The sequence below is a fragment of the Hemitrygon akajei genome, chromosome 4 (assembly GCF_048418815.1).
Source record: "Hemitrygon akajei chromosome 4, sHemAka1.3, whole genome shotgun sequence".
NCBI lineage: Eukaryota > Metazoa > Chordata > Chondrichthyes > Myliobatiformes > Dasyatidae > Hemitrygon > Hemitrygon akajei.
Genome location: NC_133127.1, coordinates 7,010,702 through 7,027,204, shown reverse-complemented (window position 1 = coordinate 7,027,204; position 16,503 = coordinate 7,010,702). Strand labels below are relative to the sequence as shown.

Sequence of the window (16,503 nt, the reverse complement as noted above, 5' to 3'; positions counted from 1 at the left end):
TTTTGCTTAGTAATTCATTTGTTAGTTAAAGTTAGAAGTGTTTTAACTATATTTGTTTTCTGTACTACATCCCGGGATGCTATGACGTCACACCCGGTTTCGCCACGTCTTGTGGGAAATACCGGTTTGCGATAAACGGGAAGGCGGGGGGCGAGCGGCGGAGCCAAAACGCTGCTTTTAAGTTAAAGGCGATCAATAACTTTTCCTGGTAGGCTGCAGTATATATATTTTTTACCAGTCGTTAGGAGATATTGGAATGTTGTTCAGTAAAAAAGTATACGCAACGTATATTTAAAAGTAGCCGCGTTACAGGCACGGTTCGAAAAAAAGCATTTGCAATATGTATTTGTTTATGTTATCATATGGATTTAATTAAAAGTTTAAAAATCCTCACGTGTAATATCTTTCTGTGTAAATATCTCATATTACAACGTGGGACACCTGCGGCCGAAAATCCGGTGCGGCTTGTACAAGTACAAAATTGATTTTATTTCTAAAATTAGAGCCAGCGGCTTTTAATTAGGTGCGCTCTGTAGTGCGAAATCTACGGTAATCAAGAACCTATCAACTTCCAGTTTAAATAAATCCAATGACACAGTTATCTGAGGCAACAGATTCTACAGATTCACCAGCCTTTGGCTACAAAAATACCTCCTCATCCTCTCTTCCAAAGGGATGTCCTAGACTCCCTTGCTCTAGGAAACATCCCCTGTATATCCACACTATCTAGGCTTTTCAATGTTTGGTAGGTTTCAATGAGATCACCCCTCATTCTTCTACACTTCAGAGTACAGGCTCAGAGCCAAACTCTCCTCATATGTTAACCCTTTCTTTTTTGCAACCCATCTCTAGAACCTCCTCTGAACTTTCTCCAATGCGAGCACATCTTTTCTTGCATCAAGGCCCCAAAACTGCCCACAATACTCCAGCATCACATCTTTGTTTTTGTAACTCTAGTCATCTCGAAATGAATGCTAACACTGAATTTGTCCTCCTAACAGCGACTCAATCTGCAGGTTAACCTTTAGTGAATCCTGCACAAGGACTCCCAAGTCCCTTTACACCTCTAATTTTTGAATTTTATCTCCATTTACAAAAACAGCTTATGTCTTTATTCCTTCTACTGAAGTGTAGCATGACCATATACATCCCAACACTGTATTCCATCTGGCACTACTCCCAATCTAAGTCCTTCTGCGGAATCCCTCTTTCACAAGCTTGCCCACATCATTGCTCCACCTTCCTGACCAGCACCCCAGCACAGCACAGCCACAACCCTTATCTTACCTGCAGCCCCGAAACAACTCCCCAATCCTTATCCCAGTCACTGCTGTTTATGGTGAAAAGCCGAGGCCCAGGACTGATCACAGGGAACAATTCACATTTAACATCTCACCGAAGTTTGAATTATCTCAGTTCACCCTCACCCCTCACTTTCATACACAAATTTTACAGCTGTAAACCGGGGCTTGCACATAGAACATTATAGCACAGTACAGACCCTTTAGCCCATGATCTTGTTCCACTCTAAGATCAGCCTAACCCTTCCCTCTCACTCAGCCCTCTATTTTTCTACCATTCATGTGCCTATCTAAGAGTCTCTTAGATGTCCCTAATGTAGTGGTCGCCAACCCGTTGATTGCAATCGACTAGTCGATCTTTGAGACTTCCCCAATAGATCCCGGAAAAATATTTTTAAAAATCAAAAATAAATACATTAGGATAATGGTAATATAGCAATACTTTCACTATGGAAAGCTGTTTGTAAAGAGAGATTGTTTCTGGGTTGCAGGGTTTTAGTTCAGTTCTTTCTGCCCAGTGCACGTGCGTGTATAGCTCCCCCGCCATGCACCGCGGTTTCAGTGTAGCTTGTGCTGCATCAAAGTGACCAGTTAGATTAGATAAGAGTAGACTGTCGCAAACATCAGTACACGGCACTCGCTGGTGATATCCTGCAAGGTAGCTAGCTAGCATGGCGGAAGCTCCACAAAAGAAGGCAAAAACATACAAATTCCATCCAGAATGGGAAGAGGAATTTCCATTTATCTTGGTGAAAGGCAAGTGTGTATGTATGTTGTGCCACCAAACACAAGCACTGACTAAAAGAGGGAATCTGGAGTGGCACCACAACACCAACCACCAGAAATTTAAAGACACCTACCCCCTCAAAGAGCGCAATCCATGCCAGGAAAGCTGAGGAGCTGAAATCGGGGTTGAAGGCCCAGCAATCGTTTTTCACAAAACATGCTGCTCAAAATAAGGCTGCTATTGAAGCATCATTTCGTGTAAGTCACCTTTTGGCTAAACACAAGAAGCCTTTTACAGATGGCGATTTATTCAAGGAAGCAATGGCCATTACCGCAGAGACTGTTTTTAATGACTTAAAAAAAAAAGACGACATCAAAACGGTAATACATAATATACCGCTTGGCCCTGCAACAGTGACAAGGAGGGTAGAGTCACTGTCAGAGGACGTGGGTCGACAAGTGTTAAAGGACTTGTCACTCTGTGAATATTTTTCACTACAGTTTGATGAATCCCTGGATGTAATGCAAACAGCTTAGCTTGTTGTATTTGTCAGAATGACTTTCCAGGATTTTACAACAAAGGAGGACTTCCTCACTCTTTTGCACTTAAAGGAGAGAACAAGAGGTGAGGATATTTATAATGAGTTTTAAAAATATGTCCGTGAAAATGACATCCCCATTCATAAACTAGTGACAATTACTACTGATGGGGCCCCAGCGATGCGCGTGGGGTGTGCACATTGGTTTTACAGCACTGTGCCGTAATGATCCTGATTTTCCCAACGTCCTGGATTATCACTGTGAGATTCATCAGCAGGCCTTAGATGGGAAGGTCATGGACTTTTCTCATGTAATGACACTGGTGGTCAAACTGATAAACTTGATTCGAGCAAAAGCACTTCAGCACCGCTTATTCAAGGCGTTATTAGATGAGCTCGATGCTGCTTATGGAGACATAATTCTTCATGATGTTCGGTGGTTGAGTCGCGGCAAAGTGCTGCAGCCATTTGTTGATTTACTGCCTGAGATAAAGACTTTTCTGTCGACAAGAAACGAGGAACACGAGGATCTGTCAGATGATGCATGTCTCCTGGATTTAGGGTTTCTGACAGACCTAATGGCACAATTAAACGCACTAAACAATGAGCTCATGGGAAAAGACCGACACCTGCCCCACATGATAAGCTCAATAAATGTATTTAAGGCCAAGCTTGGTGTTTGGATTTCAAATTTAAAGAACAGGAGGCTGACACACTTTCTCAACATGGAAATAAATGTTATAGGCCATCAAGGAAAAAAATGCTTTTTGCCCTGAACAGTACTGTGCTTACCTAGACAAACTGGCAATAGAGTTCGATCGGCGTTTTGGGGAGTTAAACATCATGAAAGATATCGCTGCATTTATTTCAAACCCATTTCTGCCAATCGATATAGAACAGATAGCAGCCAAATTCCAGCAAGTATTTGGTGTGCCAAGTGATACGGAAATGGAAATAGTTGATTTGCAAAATGACATCAAGCTTAAAGCAAGATCAAGGGATGGTGACTTTTGGGAGCTTGTCAGCAGGGAGAAGTTTCCTCATCTCACCACATGTGCACTGAAAGTCAGTGCCTACTTCGGGTCAACTTATCTGTGAAATTGCATTTTCACAGATGAAAATTATTAAATCTAAGTACCGGAGCTGTCTTACTGACAGACACCTCACAGACTGTCTCAGACTAACTGCCTGTAGTTATGAACCAAATTTCAGGGAACTAGCAGAAAGTATTCAGCCCCAGTCATCACACTGAGTGCCACAGTCAATTTTTATTCATTTATTTTTCATGTTGGAAAAAAATAACAAAACTTAGAATTAAAGATGTGAAGTATTGTTATATTCTTAAAGAAAGACAACTATGGCCTGTTTGATATGCTAATTACAGTGTTTTCTTGTTTGATTTAATTTGAAAGTTTGACAAAAGTATTTTGTGTAATTCAAATACAATTAACCCAGATAAAAGGCCTCAAGTTGGAAGTACAATCTGAGCTGTTTTTTCTCTAAACAATTTAGTAAGTCGATCTTGCCTTTCACTATGGTCGAGGGAGGGGATCTTGGGCTGAAAAAGGTTGGTGACCACTACCCTGACGTTTTAGCCTCCACCACCACCTGTGGCAGGGTGTGTGTCTCTCTCACACACACACACACACACACACCACTTTCTGTGTAAAAAAACTTTCCTGACATCCCCCTGTGCAATCAAATCACCTTAAAATCATTCACCCTTATATTATCCTTCTCTGCTTTAGGATGAAGTCTCTGGCTGTCCACTCGATCTACAACTGAAGTCAGAAGTTTACATACACTTTGGTTGAAGTTATTACAACTCATTGTTTAACCACTCCAGAGATTTCTAATTAGCAAACTATAGTTTTGGCAAGACGTTGAGGACATCTACTTTGTGCATGACACAAGTAATTTATTTCAATAATTGTTTACAGACAGATTATTTCACTTTTAATTAATTATATCACAATTCCAGTGGGTCAGAAGTTTACAAACAAAATCAAAAGAAATCAGCCAAGACCTCAGAAAAAAAATTGTGGACTTCCACAAGTCTGGTTCATCCTTGGGAGCAATTTCCAAACGCCTGAAGGAACCACGTTCATCTGTACAAACAACAGTACACAAGTATAAACACCATGGGACCACGCAGCCGTCATACCACCCAGGAAGGAGACGCATTCTGTCCCCTAGAGGTGAATGTACTTAGGCGTGAAAAGTGCATTCAATCCCAGAACAGCAAAGGACCTTGTGAAGATGTTGGAGGAAACAGGTAGACAAGTATCTATATCCACAGTAAAACGAGTCCTATGTCGACCTAACCTGAAAGGCTGCTCAGCAAGGAAGAAGCCACTGCTCCAAAACTGCCATAAAAAAGCCAGACTACAGTTTGCAAGTGCACACGGGGACAAAGCTCTTACTTTTTGGAGAAATGTCCTCTGGTCTGATGAAACAAAAATTGAACTGTTTGGCCATAATGACCATCGTAATGTTTGGAGGAAAAAGGGTGAGGCTTGCAAGCCGAAGAACACCATCTCAACCGTGAAACATGGGAGTGGCAGCATCATGTTGTGGGGGTGCTTTGCTGCAGGAGGGACTGGTGCACTTCACAAAATAGATGGCATCATGAGGAAGGAGAGTTATGTGGATATACTGAAGCAACATCTCAAGACATCAGCCAGGAAGTTAAAGTTTGGTCGCAAATGGGTCTTCCAAATGGGCAATGACCCCAAGCATACCTCCAAAGTTGTGGCAAAATTGCTTAAGGATAAAAATCAAGGTATTGGAGTGGCCATCACAAAGCCCTGACTTCAATCCGACAGAAAATCTGTGGGCAAAAAGCATGTGCGAGCAAGGAGGCCTACAAACCCGACTTAGTTACACCAGTTCTGTCTGAAGGAATGGAACAAAATTCCAGCAACTTATTGTGAGAAGCTTGTGGAAGGCTACCCAAAACGTTTGACCCAAGTTAAACAATTTAAAGGCAATGCTACCAAATACTAAAAGTGTATGTAAACTTCTCACCCGCTGGGAATGTGATGAAAGAAATAAAAGCTGAAATAAATAATTCTCTCTACTATTATTCTGACATTTCACATTCTTAAAATAGTGATCCTCACTGACCTAAGATGAGGAATGTTTTCTAGGATTAAATGTCAGGAATTGTGAAAAACTAAGTTGAAATGTATTTGGCTACGGTGTATGCAAACTTCTGACTTCAACTGTATTATCTCTTATCAGTTTGTACACCTTTATCACCTTTCATCTTTCTCCACTCAAAAGAGAAAAGCTGTTACTCACTCAACCTATCCTCACAAGACACCCTTTCAAAACCTGACAAACCCCCCTACTTAGTGTTGATCATTTACAGAAGCTCTTCTCAGTACTGAGAGGGGAGAATGACCCCAGTCATCAAGCTGAAAGTGTGTATCCAGCAGATAGTGCAACGGAGTTTCAGCAAATTGTGTTTCTGCAGAGACGAGGAATGGGAGGGAGACAAAGCACAAGAGGTAGTTACAGAGTAACCCACATGAAATGCTGCAGGAACTCAACAGCTCAGCTAGCATCTATGGAGAGGAATAAACATTTGAGGTTTTGGCCTGAGACTTTTCATCAGGACTGGAAAGGAAGAGGGGAAATGCCAGAATAAGGTGGAGGTGATAGAAGAAGCCAGGTGGATGGGTGGGGTGGTGCAGAAGAGGTTGGGAGAGGATAGGTGGAAAAGATGAAGGAGGAATATGATGGAAAGGACAGTGGACCATGGATGCTTCCTGACCTGCTGAGTTCCTCCAGCATGTGTGCGTTGCTCTAGATTTCCAGCATCTGCAGAATCTCGTATTTATGAGAGGCAGTTGCAGGACAAGTTACATGCAGAGCCAACAGCCTGGGGCGCAGGGACTGTTGGGAGATTTACCTTGCTCCACATGTATGATCTGTAATCCCTGTCCCTGTCCCTCTGAAATTGGGAAACATGCCGGCGGCTGGATCGGAATTCCTTCTCTCTCTGATGCGAAGAACTTCTCCTTCCACTGTCCTCCTTGGATGCGCTTCTGCCCCGTGATGGAGTGCCGGCTTTTCCCGTCTCCCTGGCTGCGTGCTCCCTCCTCGGCGGAGCGTTCCTCTTCTCGCTTGACTTGGTTGCGCTGCTCTCTTTGCCCGTTGGCTTTACAACCATGGACTTGGGCTGCCTGGCAGTGGTGTTGGAGGGGGTGGTGGTGCTTGGTGAGGGGTTTGTGGTTCTGGGTGGTGCAGAGGGGGTGAGGGTGGACACAGGTGCAGTGTCTCCCTCAGCGGTAGGTGTCCCTGCAGGGGCCACGGTACCCGAGACAGGACTGGCCTTCTCCACAGTCGCATCAGAAGGTTCAGACACGGTGGACGTGGGACAGGCCACTGCTTTGCCGGGAGCTGGAGCTGGTCTCAATGTCACCTCAGAGTCTGCTGTTGTGATTGTGGAGGTGGAAGTGTTACCGGGCACAGGGCTGGGCTTACCAGCGGGTTTAAGGGCTGCATCCGGCCCTGTTGCCCCCTCAGTGTCCTGTGGTGGTTTAGTTGTGGTGCTGGTGGCCTGGCCAGTCGTATTGATGGGCTTGGTCTCGCAGGACTCTGCGGGCTTGGCTACGTTGCCTGCGGCAGGCACTGCTGAGGACTTTCCCATTGCTTCGGCTGCAACCACGGCAGGCTTGGATGGTGCGTTTCGGTTCACCGGAACAACTTTGCCAGCCTGGCCCGACTCTGTTGAACCAGAGGTCAATACAGTCTCGCCAGCCACTGACCCTGAAGCAAATGAAGCTGGAGGCTTGGTGGTGAGTGGGGTGCCTGCACTGGCGGCAGGAGGCTCAACAGCAGTAGTGGGGACCACATTCTGTGGAGCTGGCCCTGTCGTGGTTGCTGCCACAGTGTCAGTCTCTGGAACAGAGGCCATGGTTACATCTGGCTTGGTGGACTCTGTCGTGGTTTTGTCACTTGGAGTACCTTGGGCTTTCTTATCATCCGTAGACTCTGCTTTCTCAGCTGGTTCAGTTTCCATCGGTTCTGGTTCCTTGCTGGCATCACCACTGAAAAATTAAAGCAAAGAGTTTGTACATTCTCCCTGTGACCAGGTGAGTTTTCTCCCACATAGGTATGGGTTAGTAGGTGAATTGGGTGGCATGGGCTCAATGGGTTGAAGGGCAGGTTACTGAGCAGAGCCTCTAAATAAAAATTAAATGGGCATGAGCTGATGGCCTGTTCTGAAGACAGTCATCACAGCAACAGCTTCTTCCCCACCACCGTCAGATTTCTGAACGGAGCGTGAACACTACCTCACCGTCTTACTCTTTAGTACTATTTATTTTTATATACTCTTATTACAACTTACACCAATTGTTTAAGCTTTGCAATGTACTGCTGCTACAAAACAACTAATTTCATGACATAATTAAACCTGATTTGGACTCCCTCGCTGTTCTATGTAATATTTCATTACAGCCACCTGCCAGGATGTGCTGTTTTGGACAACCGACTGCTGCACGGTGGCAGACAGGAAGGGTCTACAACCGACTGCTGCACGGTGGCAGACAGGAAGGGTCTACAACCGACTGCTGCACGGTGGCAGACAGGAAGGGTCTACAACCGACTGCTGCACGGTGGCAGACAGGAAGGGTCTACAACCGACTGCTGCACGGTGGCAGACAGGAAGGGTCTACAACCGACTGCTGCACGGTGGCAGACAGGAAGGGTCTACAACCGACTGCTGCACGGTGGCAGACAGGAAGGGTCTACAACCGACTGCTGCACGGTGGCAGACAGGAAGGGTCTACAACTGCTCAGCACATCACCGGCACTAGCATATAATAACGGTGCATAAGGGCGGAAGAGGCAGTGGCCGTGCCTCTGGCACAGAGTCTGGCCTGTGGCTCAGAAGGGTAGGGAAGGGAAGAGGATGGCAGTAGTGATGTGGGACTCTATAGTCAGGGGTTCAGACAGGCGATTCTGTGGACGCAGGAAAGAAGCTCGGGTGGTAGTTTGCCTCCCAGGTGCCAGGGTCTGGGATGTTTCTGATCGAGTCCAAGATATCCTGCGGTGGGAGGGAGAACAGCCAGAGGTCATGGTACATATTGGTACCAATGACATAGGTAGGAAAAGGGAAGAGGTCCTGAAAATACTACAGGGAGATAGGAAGGAAGTTGAGAAACAGGACAGCAAAGGTGGTAATCTCGGGATTACTGCCTGTGCCATGCAATAGTGAGAATAGGAATAGAATGAGGTGTAGGATAAATGAGTGGTTGAGGGATTAGAGCAGGTGGCAAGGATTCAGATTTCTGGATCCTTGGGACCTCTTTTGGGGCAGGTGTGACCTGTACAAAAAGGACAGGTTGCACTTGAATCCCAGGGGGACCAATATCTTGGCAGGGAGGTTTGCTAAGGCTACTGGGGAGAGTTTAAACCAGAATTGTTGGGGGGTGGGAACCGAACTGTAGAGACTGGGGAAGAGGAGGTTAACTCACAAATAGAGAAAGCTTGTAGACAGTGCGAGAGGGAGGAGGCAGGTGATAGAGAAGGGACGTGCTCAGACCGAAGGCTTGAGATGTGTCTATTTTAATGCAAGGAGTGTTGTGAACAAAGTGGATAAGCTTTGAGTGTGGATCAGTACCTGGAGCTATGATGTGGTGGCCATTAGAGACTTGAATGGCTCAGGGACAGGATTGGATACTTGAAGTGCCGGGTTTTAGATGTTTCAGAAAGGACAGGGAGGGAGGCAAAAGAGGTGGGAGCGTGGCACTGTTGATCAGAGATAGTGTCACGGCTACAGAAAAGGTGGATACCATGGAGGGATTGTCTACGGAGTATCTGTGGGTGGAGGTTAGGAATGGGAAGGGGTCAATAACTTTTCTGGGTGTTTTTTATAGGTCGCCTAATAGTAACAGGGATATCGAGGAGCAGATAGGGAAACAGATCCTGGAAAGGTGTAATAATGACAGAGTTGTCATGATTGGAAATTTTAATTTCCCAAATATCGATTGGCATCTCCCTAGAGCGAGGGGTTTACTTGGGGTGGAGCTTGTTAGGTGTGTTCAGGAAGGTTTCTTGACACAGTATGTAGCTAAGCCTACAAAAGGAGAGGCTGTACTTGATTTGGTATTGGGAAATAAACCTGGTCAGGTGTCAAATCTCTCCGTGGGAAAGCATTTTGGAATTGAATTTAGGAGCTGAGAGGTAATGTTGCAGCTATATAGGACCCTGGTCAGACCCCACTTGGATTACTGTGCTCAGTTCTGGTCGCCTCACAGCAGGAAGGATGTGGAAGCCATAGAAAGGGTGCAGAGGAGATTTACAAGGATGTTGCCTGGATTGGGGAGCATGCCTTACGAGAATAGGTTGAGTGAACTCGGTCTTTTATTCTTGGAGTGAGGGAGAAGAGGTGACCTGATAGAGGTGTACAAGATGATGAGAGGCACTGATCGTGTGGATAGTCAGAGGCTTTTTCCCAGGGAGAAATGGTTGCCACAAGAGGACACAGGTTTAAAGAGCTGGGGAGTAGGTACAGAGGAGATGTCAGGGTTAAGATTTTTACTCAGAGAGTGGTGAGTGCGTGGAATGGGCTGCCGGCAATGGTGGTGGAGGTGGATACGATAGGGTCTTTTAAGAGGCTTTTAGATAGGTACATGGAGCTTAGTAAAATAGAGGGCTATGGGTAAGCCTGGTATTTTCTAAGGTAGGGACGTGTTCAGCACAACTTTGTGGGCCGAAGGGCCTGTATTGTGCTGTAGGTTTTCTATGTTTCTAACCCTGCTCATGGACTGTTTGTCCCATTCGCTTTAAGGAGCAGGAACTTAGCATTTATGCTAGGATCATCTGGCTCAAAAACAGTTACTTTTCCCTATCAGTACGGCTGCCAACACCTCCACCCACTAACCCCCAACCACCACTAGTTTATCATTTCCTGTCAGAATGACCTTACGTTTAGACGCTCCCGTGCATAGCATCACACTATGGACATACAATCAATGTACATCACCTGTCTTATGTATGCATATTTATTGTTTTTTTATTCTTGAGCTCTTTATCTTATGGATTTGTTTTGTGTTGCACTGGATCTGGAGTAACAATTATTTCAATCTCCTTTATGCTTGTGTACTGGAAATGATATTGAACAATCTTGGAACATGGCTCCTGGGCCCAGTAGAACTTCACGCTGTTTCCTACTGCTGCCACCCTGTTCTTCACCAGCTCCGCACTGCTGCTGCTCCACTTCATGAATGGACCAAGATTTTGCTTTGGACTGCCACCCACTGCGGAATGCTCTAGCTCGGGTGTCAGGTGGGTTCTTGGGTATTTACTCTTGGGGACTCTGTCCGTACACCAGGTATGGCTTTGGGCATCCGATACAACCTGCCACAGAGCAATGCTGTAGAGGGAAACGAAAAAATAGTCGCCAGACTTCACACGCACCAGGGCACGTGCTCTTTGTTGGAAATCTGTAATTTTCTTGGTTTAATAATTATCTGTTCGTATTTTATATAACTATTTATATACATGTAACTGTTTAGTATGCTTCCTAGGGGGTACAGTATGTATATGCAGCTGCTCAATCTGTCCCCTAGTGATTATATTTCTTCTATAGATGTACCATGGATACTACACTGACAGGTATGGTATGGGCAGAGGGGTTGCTACTGCACAGGACCGAAAGAAGTTACAGAAAGTTGTAAGATTAGTCAGCTCCATCTTGGGGACTAGCCTCCACCGTATCCGAGAATCTTCAAGGAGCGGTGCCTGAGAAAGGCAGTGTTCATTTCCCAGGACGTGTCCTCTTTTCATTGTTACCGTCAGGAAGGAGATACAGAAGCCTGAAGGCACACACTCAGTGATTCAGTAGCAGATTCTTCCTCTCTGCCATCCGATTTGTAAATGGACATTGAACCCATGAACAATGCCTCTATTTTTTTCCCAGTATTATTTTTGTCTTGGACTATTTTTGATCTAACTACTTAATATACATATAAACTTATTGTAATCTGTGTATTTTCTTTGTTATTATATATTGCACTGCTGATGCTAAATTAACAATTTTCACCACATGTGCCAGTGGTAGTAAACCTGATTCTGAAAATTTCTGAAGGTTCTCTGGTGCTGCATTATTTGAATAGGGCCTTTCTGATTGGCTGACTCTTATCTGCAAATTTAAATGAAATGTTTCTTGTCTACAGTACGTGTACAAATAGCTTTAACTTGACCTCTATCACTGTCCGTTTTTCAACTTTCTTTGTTCTATTAATTCTGAACAAAATGATCATTTCGTGCCTCTTTCCTGACTTCCAAAACAAACTTGGATTCAAAAATATGAGAATGCAACATTCCCAAGGTAACTATCTGCTGTGGGATCACTCTGAGAAGCTTACCTCTCCTCAGGCAGCTGGTCTTCCTTTCCTTGATTCTGCAACATAAGAACAAAGATTGCGTTAAGTTTCATCAATTTAAACACACGCACAATGGGAAGGAATAGATGGAAGACAGTTCAGAAATCCCTGCATGCAGTACACTCCAATGAGAAAGGGTTGATTCAGAGACAGAGAGAGACACACACAAAAGAGTGGGAGAGGGGGAGGGCAAGAGGAGACGGGGAGAGAGGACAGAGGGGAGGGGGAGGGGAGGGTGGGAGAGGAAACAAACGCAAGTTTGACTGGGCAGTGATAACTCGGGCACAGCAGCACAGTAGTGTAACAGTTAGCACATCGTTTTACAGTGCCAGATATTACTGACCACTGCTGTCTGTGAGGAGCTTGTATGTTCTCTGAGTGACCACACGGGTTTCCTCCTACATTCCAAAGACGTACTGGTTAGGATTAGTGAGTTCTGGGTATGCACGTTGGCGCTGGAAACATGGCAACACTTGCAAGCTGCCTCCAGCATAATTCCCGTGATTTGATTTGATGCAAATGTTGTATTTCACTGCATGCTTCAATGTAACCATGACAAATAAAACCTCCCTCTTTAGAATAGCCCAATAATCTTCCTCTTACATTAAATTGTCTCACCTCTTAACATCAACAGGGAGATGGAGGGAGGTCACAGAAGCTACCAGACCAGCCATACTGACCGTAGACCACACCAGCAGCTGGATTTTCTACAGTGATTCAACCCTTCTACAGTGTTATCTACAAGGCAAGCAATGGGAGTGTGCTGGAATAGCTGTATTTGTCTGGGTGAGTTCAACTCTCAAAGGCTGAAGGGTAAAACAGACTGCTTGAGTGGCACCCCATTCAACCCTACTGAACATTCGGTCCCACCACCATTAACATACATTGGTGGTAATATATACCATCTCACAGTAAAGTCATTACAGCACTGGGGATCCTAGGTCCTGAGTCATCGAGCACTACAGCACAGAAACAGGCTCTATGGTCCATTTAGTCCGTGCCAAACTATTATTATACCTGGTCCCATCGAGGCATACCTGGACCATAGCTGTCCATGTACCTATCCAAATTTCTCTTCAATGGTGAGTCATTTATTCTGCATTCATCAATATCTAGCATCAATATACAGGTTTCCCCCGCAATCCGAAGGTAGAGCGTTCCTATGAAACCATCTGTAAACTGAAATTTCATAAAGCGAAGAAGCAATTACCATTAATTTAAATGGGAAAAAATTTTTGAGTGTTCCCAGACCCAAAAAGTAACCTACCAAATCAAACCAAATAACACATAAAACCTAAAATGACACTAACATATAGTAAAAGCAGGGATGATATGATAAATATACACCCTATATAAAGTAGAAATGTTGTATGTACGGTGTAGTTTCACTTATCAAAATCGGGAAGACAGCGAGCCAAAATCGATTTGGTGAAAAAAAAATTGGCACGTACATGCATATCCAAACAACTGCCCGCACAAGGTTTCACGGTCATTGTAGTCTTTCTCGGGGTAAACACACGTATAAAGCAGGCGTCTTTTTCTCGTAAAAGCAAAAATTCTCTTTGGTTAGCAAAAACAGGTACTAATGTAAGTCTTTCGTAACAGCGAGTTGTCATAAAGCGAATGTTCGAAAAACGGGGGACACTTGTAGTCATGCTTTTAAAATGCAATCAAATATAATAGAACAGCACAGGAACAGGCCCCTCAGCTTACAATGTTGTACCAAACCTAATAATAATCAAATGGCCATCTAAACTAATCCCTTCTGCCTGAACAATGCCCATATCCATTTTCCTCACATTCATTTGCCGATCTAAACGTCCTTTAATAGGCTCTAAAGTACAGAGGCATGCAAAAGTTTGGGCACCCCTGTTCAAAATTTGTGACTGTGAATAGCGAAGCGAGTAAAAAATGACCTGATTTCCAATGGCGTAAAGTTAAAGATGACACATTCTTTAATATTTTAAGATTACTTTTTTATTTCCATCTTTTACAGTTTCAAAATAACAAAAAAGGAAAAGGGCCCGAAGCAAAAATTTGGACACCCTGCATGGTCAGTATTTAGTAACAGCCCCTTTGGCAAGTATCACAGCTTGTAAATGCTTTCTATAGCCAGCTAAGAGTCTTTCAATTCTTGCCCATCTTCCTCGCGAAAGGCTTCTAGTTCTGTGAGATTCTTGGGCCGTCTTGCATGCACTGCTCTCTTGAGGTCCATCCACAGATTTTTCGATGATGTTTAGGTCGGGGGACTATGAGGGCCAAGGTAAAACCTTCAGCTTGCGCCTCTTGAGGTAGTCTTTTATGGATTTTGAGGTGTGTTTAGGATAATTATCCTGTTGTAGAAACCACCCCCTTTTCATCTTCAGCATTTTTACAGATGGTGTGATGTTTGCTTCCAGAATTTGCTGGTATTTTAACTGAATACATTCTTCCCTCTACCAGTGAAAAGTTCCCTGTGCCACTGGCTGCAACACAAGCCCAAAGCATGATCAATTCACCCCTGTGCTTACCAGTTCGAGAGGTGTTCTTTTCATGAAATTCTCTCCAAACATACCTTTGCTCATTGCAGCCAAAAAGTTCTATTTTAACTTCATCAGTCCACAGGACTTGTTTCCAAAATGTATCAGGCTTGTTTAGATGTTCCTTTGCAAACTTCTGATGCTGAATTTTGTGGTGAGGATGCAGGAAAGGTTCTCTTCTGATGACTCATCCATGAAGGTCATATTTGTGCAGGTGTCGCTGCACAGTAGAACAGTGCACCACCACTCCAAAGTTCGCTAAATCTTCCTGAAGATCTTTTGCAGTCAAACGGGGGTTTTGATTTGCCTTTCTAGCAATCCAACGAGCAGTTCTCTTGGAAAGTTTTCTTGGTCTTCCACACCTTAACCTCCACCGTTCCTGTTAACTGCCATTTCTTAATTACATTACAAACTGAGGAAACGGCTACCTGAAAACGCATTGCTATCTTCTTATAGCCTTCTCCTGCTTTGTAGGCATCATTTATTTTAATTTTCAGAGTGATAGCCAGCTGCTTAGAGGAGCCCATGGCTGCTGATTGTTGGGACAAGGTTTGAGGAGTCCGGGTATTTATAAAGCTTTGAAATTTGCATCACCTGGCCTTTCCTAATGATGACTCTAAAATTGTACAAAACAAAAATACACTAATCTTGCTTAAAATATTGAAAAAAAATTTCATCTTTAACTTTATGACTTTTGGAGATCAGTTCATCTTCTACTCACTTAACTGTTCACAGTAACAGAAATTTTATCCAAACTTTTGCACGCCACTGTATCTGCTTGTACCCCCAACCCAGGCAGCACATTCCAGGCACCCACCACTCTACAAAAACTTTCCTCTTTACGTCTCCTTTGACAGTATGCCCTCTCATCTGAAATGTATGTCCTCTGGTATTAGACATTTCAACACTTGGAAAAAGATACCGCCTCTACTCTATCTATACCTCTCATAATCTTATAAACCTTGATCGCCTCTCAGCCTCTGCCGCTCCAGAGAAAACCCAACTGATATCACCTAACTTCCTCCTCTGTCTTTGAGCAAAGATGTCAAGTATGCATAACTGTTCCCATTAATCCAATCCCCTGCTGTTCATATAGGATAAGTTTTCGATATTTCCTGGTCAGTGAACTGGACAAAGAAGTGATCTTGACAGGTGAGAGGAGCACGCTGGCAGCTCTGATTACCTCCCAATACCAGTAGCTGATCGATGATGCACAAGGAGACTGCAGCGACACAATTTCTGCTGGAAGAACTCAGCGAGTCAAACAAGATCTTGGAATGGGGACATTGCAGATATTTTGGGTTGAGACTTTACCCCAGAAACTGATGTTCTGTAGATGACATTGCAAATGATCGAATGCAAAATCTCACAGCGAGGAGAAGTAAATAAGTAGAATTTTTTGGTCAACATTACAGGCTCTTCAGCTCACAATGTTGTGCTGAGCTTTTAAGGTCAATTTAATGGTTAAATTCTAACCCTTCCTTCCCACAAACCCCATTTTCCTATCACCAATGTGCTTATCCAAGAGTCACTTAAGTGTCCCTAATACACCTGCCTCTACCACCCGCCCCCCCACTGAAAGCATGTTAGCATGTTCGATGTACCCAGCACTCTCCATGGCAAAAAAACTACCCCTGATATTCCCACTATCCTCCAACCGCCTTAAAATGACACTTTCCCATTTCCATCTTGGGGAAAAAGTCTCAGGCTGTCCACTAACATTAATCAGAAATAAATTTGAAACACTCTGATCTTTGATGTCTCCCTGCACTGATGAAGCATCCCTCAAGGTTTTGAGCTTGGCTGTGGGGCCGGAGCCAATGACCAAGCTGAAAGAATGAGCTGACAGATGCACAAACACTTACCTATCTCTGCAAACACAATACACTGGTGCACTGAACGTGCTGAGTATGAAGAAAGGAAAAGCTATGATAATGTGATCCAAGAGGAACCATTATGTAAAAATTTCAGAGGAACATTATGGTGTTAAACTTGAGCGAAACAATCCTTTGATCAA

General features: G+C 44.1%; 1 protein-coding gene across 8 annotated transcripts in view; it reads right to left on the bottom strand.

Moving 5' to 3' along the window:
• The window catches only part of LOC140726094 (zinc finger protein 638-like), a 209,271-nt gene that overhangs the window by 10,093 nt on the left and 182,675 nt on the right, over positions 1-16,503 (bottom strand). For all 8 annotated transcript variants that reach the window (XM_073042036.1, XM_073042033.1, XM_073042041.1 and 5 more), the window contains 2 exons: positions 11,950-11,984; positions 6,483-7,623 (listed from right to left, as the gene is read on the bottom strand). In XM_073042036.1, the coding sequence (XP_072898137.1) occupies positions 6,483-7,623; positions 11,950-11,984 (1,176 nt within the window). The remainder of the gene's footprint in view (positions 1-6,482; positions 7,624-11,949; positions 11,985-16,503) is intronic.